Source organism: Colobus angolensis, unplaced genomic scaffold (genome assembly GCF_000951035.1).
Source record: "Colobus angolensis palliatus isolate OR3802 unplaced genomic scaffold, Cang.pa_1.0 Scaffold410, whole genome shotgun sequence".
NCBI lineage: Eukaryota > Metazoa > Chordata > Mammalia > Primates > Cercopithecidae > Colobus > Colobus angolensis.
The window spans coordinates 1,390,000-1,395,929 of NW_012117489.1; the positions used below are offsets into that span (position 1 = coordinate 1,390,000).

General features: G+C 35.5%; 1 protein-coding gene across 1 annotated transcript in view; it reads right to left on the bottom strand.

Moving 5' to 3' along the window:
- Nucleotides 1-298: 298 nt before the first annotated feature.
- CFAP69 (cilia and flagella associated protein 69) overlaps nucleotides 299-5,930 on the bottom strand; it is a 65,892-nt gene continuing 60,260 nt past the window's right edge. Inside the window, exons 19-23 of the mRNA XM_011956216.1 lie at nucleotides 5,600-5,643; nucleotides 4,305-4,502; nucleotides 3,562-3,648; nucleotides 1,977-2,081; nucleotides 299-1,270 (exon numbers count right to left, since the gene is read on the bottom strand). Of these exons, the coding sequence (XP_011811606.1) occupies nucleotides 1,100-1,270; nucleotides 1,977-2,081; nucleotides 3,562-3,648; nucleotides 4,305-4,502; nucleotides 5,600-5,643 (605 nt within the window). The 3' untranslated portion in view covers nucleotides 299-1,099. The remainder of the gene's footprint in view (nucleotides 1,271-1,976; nucleotides 2,082-3,561; nucleotides 3,649-4,304; nucleotides 4,503-5,599; nucleotides 5,644-5,930) is intronic.

Genomic DNA, 5,930 nt, shown 5'->3' on the forward strand with positions numbered 1-5,930 from the left:
TGGGCCCAGAATCTAGACTCGAATTCGTTATTTTCCTAAGAAACAGGTCCTTGTTTCTCTGATCCCTGGACATGAACTCAACTTTATGGCTTCCAGGCCGGAGGAGGAGTGTGAAGGGAATGAAGGCAGGAGAGGGAAATTTCATAACGGCATCCAGGGACACAGATTTGCTCTATGTCTAGCATAAAGGCATTTATCTCCTATTCTTTGACAAGATACCTCTACCACCAAATGAGGGAAAACACTTTCCCCATTACACCTTTCTCTTCCCCATTAAAGAAGAGAAGTAGCATTAGAGTTTGCTTTGCATATTTATACATTAAGAGTAAAACCAGCTGTATTTTTCTTTTTTACCATTTAGCTCATGACTAACATTTGCTTTTATAGCAGAGAAAACATAATTTTATTTTGACCAACATATTTGTTGCAGAGTTATTGTTTATCTTGCTGCCCAATATTCATATATACGTGCTTCTGGTAATAGTACCCTGATTCCCCACTCTATCCATATGTTTTGGATAGAGTTGCTCTGCTTCTGGCTCCAGGAATAGGCAGTACTCAGCCATGGCCAAAGTCATGGTGAATGGCTCAGAAGTAGGCATGTGGGAAATCGGGGTCCTGAGATGCATAGGCAGTTGCAAAAACCAGGAGACACAGGCATGAACCTAAGAAAATATAAGCCAGGAGCTGCTAGGGAAGGAGAAGATCCTACTCATATAGTTTTAGTCCTTAGATTCAGCAATGCCTGTAGTTTAAATTCTTCCTAGATTTGATAGATACAGAGCCTGTAAGAAATTTTTTTTCTGGCTTAAACTAGTTAGAATAGTTCACATGCAACCAACCGAGTCCTAACTGATGTTTTACAATTTCACTTAATAAAATTGGTAGCCTTTCCAAAGAAACTGATGACACCTCTTCTGATATTACATGTTGATGTTTTCCATAAAAATAAATTACATGTCCTTTTATTTTTATAGTATTTTACTAAAATATTTATACTAAAATACTTATTCTAAAATATTGGCTTTACATATGTATAAAGATATATTCAACTAAAAAATTATGAGCTGATTTTATTTCAAAAAGTCTCTGGAGTATATTACATAGGAATACTCTTTTTTGGTGCATCCACAATTTCAACTGCTTTCACCCTCTGCAAGGCTCCTCCTCGAATGGGCAGTTTTTTAAGAGCAATATCCGTATCAGCCAGAGGTCCTCCTATCAATCGGGCAGGAGTGCTTTCCACTGTTACTACCCCACCGGCGGGCACCTAAAAAAGGTAAAAGGTAAATGTCAAAAGCCCATTTACACAATTTTCAACAAGAGAAAAATTCATCCTTCAACTTACTTTTGAAAAGACACAAATGTACATATGAGTAACTAGGAGGTAGTTATGGTATAATAGAAACATAAGGGCATTGGAGCCAGGAAAAGTAGGTTTGAACTCTATTTCTATTGCTTATCAGTTTTGTAACTGGGGGCAAATTAAGTCTAGCAGAGGATACCAGGAACACTTGGGATCTATTTGCCAGGAAAACGAAGCACTGTGTCTTTTCTGTCAAAGAGAGATAAGGACAGTTATAAGCTGACTAGTGTTTATAGCAGTTTCTTAGAAACCCTGGAGGACTGGGCCTACTCTAAACCAGAACTGGGCAAGAGTGAATATACCTTGGAGATAAACATGTCTTAATGATGTGAAATTTGAACAGCAAAAAGAAAAAATGTGAGATGAAAATCCCATATAAATACAATTTTGGGAACCTAAGTTTTTTTTTTTTATTAAATTTTTTAACTTCTAATTTTTAAATTTAAATTTTTTCCTTTTTTGAGCAGTTTTACTGAGATATAATTAAATACCATATAATCCACCCATTTAAAGTGTAAAATTCAACGGTTTTCAGTACATTTGCACAGTTGTACAAACACCCTAAATTTAATGTCTATTAAGAAAATGTTATGGAGAAAAAGAATCTTACCGTTGTGTTAAGGCCTTTAATATCTGTTTGGTGAAATACTGCATTTTGTGGTCGTTTATGGTATCTGGAGGCTTCTATAGCTTTTTCTTGAAGCCTTTTTGCTTTCTGAGGATTTTTTAATTAGAAAGAAAACATTAATTGCTATGAAATCAGTAATGATGGTACTTACAATGAAAAATATATTTAATTGTGTCTAGCTTATGCTTTGGCTGTTTATTAGATAGCGCTGAAATTTGCATTTACTCATTTAGACTAAAAAGACAGTAATTAGTAAGTTAGATACTTTGCACATTGAAGAAGACTCCTGTCACCTAAAAGTCTTCCAGAGATTTCCGAAGTACTGGTCATACATGACCAAGGAATCAAGCAGGTCCTAAAGAAATCAGGTTCAATTTTTAGCACATAATTTAATAAGCTATTAAATTTATATCAGGTGGTGCATGTTGCAAAATATGTTGCATAAATTACCAACTGATTAAGTACACTTACATATTAAGCATTCAGAATAATATAAATTATGTAATTCATTGCAGTTATATTTAAGCTATTTGAAGTTATTTTCAAGTTATTTGCGACACTAAACAAGTGAAATGTGAAGTAATAAACCATCTGCAGGAAAGGAGCTGATTTTCATTAACTAGTGCTAAAAATACAGGCAGTCATGAAGATATTTTATAAGTAGAGTTGAGAAGAACTATCAGTGAAAAGGGAGATAACTTGGTACCTTGAGTGAGCTTGTTCTTAACTTTGGTTTTGCTATCTTAACATGGTTCCACTGTCTTTGTGGACTAACATAACATTTAGCAATTTTATATCTACAGGAAGAATTGGAACATTAGGTAAAGTGTATCCAAAGTATCAGAAATGAAGGAGAGAATTTTTAAAAAGTGTATCCAATATATTAATGGAAAAAGGTTGGGGAAAGTAATGAAATTCTGGAAATCCATGGTGTTTCTCACATATTTCAAGTGAATGATTAGCACTATACATTTTTTAGATGAGTTTCTAGCTTACAGTTGAAGTAGCTTACCACATTTTTCTACAAAGGCATATTTATCCCCAGTTCACATTTAAGTTTTAACATAATGCTTCTTTTGGTGATCACAGAGGGGAAAGCTCTATGGGGGAGAGAGTAATACAAGATAGTTGCTCTTTGTGTCCTTTGCCTCTCACAGAAAAGAAATCAATGAATAAGCAAGTTCAGAATGGAAAGCAGAACACATTTTTCCTGCTCATTCCTGGCTATCATCTTCTTCTTTATGTAGGTCAAGAACATCAGCCTTGCTTCTCCCTGATAAACCAAATGAAACTCAAAGCAGCATCTTCTGTAACTGTGAAATGCAGTTTCAGTTACCACTCTAAATTGCATATGAGCATCTAATAGTGTTGGTAGTATATGGAAAGGTCACTAGGAAAACATGAATGAATATTTGTTCTTGAAAAAGTCTGTCTGTTAAGAGTTGGCTATTTGTTGTGGATACTTTGGTTTTGCTATCTTAACATGGTTCCACTGTCTTTGTGGACTAACATAACACATTAAAAATCCTATTGTTGTAACAGATTGGAGACACATTAAAAATCCTACCTTTAACGTTTTCGCATTTGATGTTCTAGCCAAGAAATTTTCCCATGATTTATTAGCCAGCTCTCTTTGCTTGTGTGTGGCCTGTATCTGAAATGAGACAGATAATTAAGTTTCAGTTTCTTTTTGTTTTTGAGACAGAATCTCACTCTGTCACCCAGGCTGGAGTGCAGTAGCATGTCTCAAGTATCTCTCTGCCTTTTAAAAATTTAAGACTGTAGAAATAAAATTATAATGCAAAAAAACAGCACTGAATACAGTAACTGAATCTCAAACTTCATAGTTTCTTTTAAAACTGCACAGAGACACTGAAAATGACTCTAAGAGAAAATCACAAAATAACTCAAGGCTGAAACACAAGTAAGAAAAATAAATCCTATGGATAACTTCATCTGGGTTTATACATTGAAATTAATATCTTGTGCCTTAATGGTAGCTGTGGCTTACTTTTTTATTGATATATAATAGTTGTACATATCTATGGCATACATGTGATATTTTGATATGTGCATACAATGTGTAATGATCAGGGTGATTGGGACATCCATCCCCTCAAACGCTTATCATTTCTTTGTGTTAGAAGCATTCCAAGTCTTCTGGGTATTTTGAAATATACAATAAATTTATTGTTACTATAGTTGCCCTACTGTGCTATTGAACAACAGAACTTATTCTATCTAACTGTATTTTTGTACCCATTAATCAACCTATCTTCATTCTCCTTCCTCACTACCTATGTAGCTTACTTTTGCATATACTTTTTGTTCATTTTGCACATCTTGGCGTGCTTGGCTTTCAATTATCTCACTTTGCAGAGAAGCAACCATCTTTCCAACATTTTCTGATGCTGTTGTAATAGCTTCCAAAGCTTTTTTATCTGTAGTGACTGGTCTTAATTTTTCTAATTTTATTTCTTCATATATTTCATTCCATATTTCTCCAATCTGTTACAACAAAGTTTAACAAAGTTAAATTAACCAAAAATAAATGATGCAATTGTACAATTATACAATCTTTTAAATGGTTAATTACTCCTGTTAACACTTAAACTTTTCCTAAATTACTTCTTGGGAATAAGTGCATTGGGAATGATTGAGGGTGCCAGCTACATCTGAGTACTCAGTAGGAATTTATCAAATGTTTTTTAATGGAGCGCTATTCATGGATAAGGCTCTCCTATGCCTAGTTCACTGCCATCATCACCATCATCACTGCCTTCTAGTTTATAGTTACCTTGATTTCACAGCTGCAGAAACTGCTGATTTATTCTCATCTTTTTGAACTACTGTTACTTTCCTCCCTAAAGCTATGTACTGAAGGCTAGGTCAAGATGAACTTGTAGGAGAACGAACATGGGGATTACTAGGACCCTAGAACCCAGCCACCCTGAGAAAAGGGGCCCTGCCCCTCACCTTCTAGCTAAGGAAAATTATAATGGAATCTCAAGCTTTTAACTCCATGGTTCCAACATGCTAGTGGCTCCATTTCATATTCTAGGCTGTCTAGAAATTAATGTTCTTGAGTGTATTTAGAATTAGAGAAAAAAGAGCAGAGTTGTGCAGCAGAAGTGTGCTGGACCCATAAAATTAAAGAAAAAAAATATCTATGATAAGGAAGACATTCATCTTTGGGCTGAGTGAAGTGGGCAGATCACTAGAGCCTAGGAGTTTGAGGGCAGCCTGAGCAACACAGTGAGACCTTGTCTCTATCAAAACAAAAACAGAAACAAAAAGCTGGGTATGGTGGTACACACTTGTAGTCCCAGCTACTTGGGGGGATGAGGCTGGAGGATCACTTGAGCGTGGGAGGTTGAGGATGCAGTGAGCTGTGATCATGCAACTGCACTGGCTAGGTGACAGGGTGAGACTCTGCCTCAAAAAAAAAAAAAAAAGGAAGAAAGAAAGAAAGATGATAGATGTTTACTCATTTACAATATTCAAATACACAGCACTAATATTAGTAGGAGAATGTTAAAAAGACTTTCTTGAGACTTCAAAAGTATTTACTGACAAAATTATAACTAGCAAGGTAAGTAACCTACTATCTTTTTATCAAGATTGGGTCGTAATATAATGATAAAATAAACTTTAATAAGTATTAATAATTTGTTTTAATAAGTAATAACTTATTTAATTCCAACTCCAAAGAGAAGAAACTGTACGGCCAGGCTGGTCCCGAACCCCTGACCTCGTGTGATCTACCCACCTCAGCCTCCCAAGGTGCTGGGATTACAAGCATGAGAATACAAAAATTTAAAAATACAAAAATTAGCTGGGTGTGGTGGCAGGTGCCTGTAATCCCAGCTACTTGGGAGGCTGAGGCAGAAGAATCACTTGAACCTGGGAGGCAGAGGTTGCAGTGAGCTGAGATCA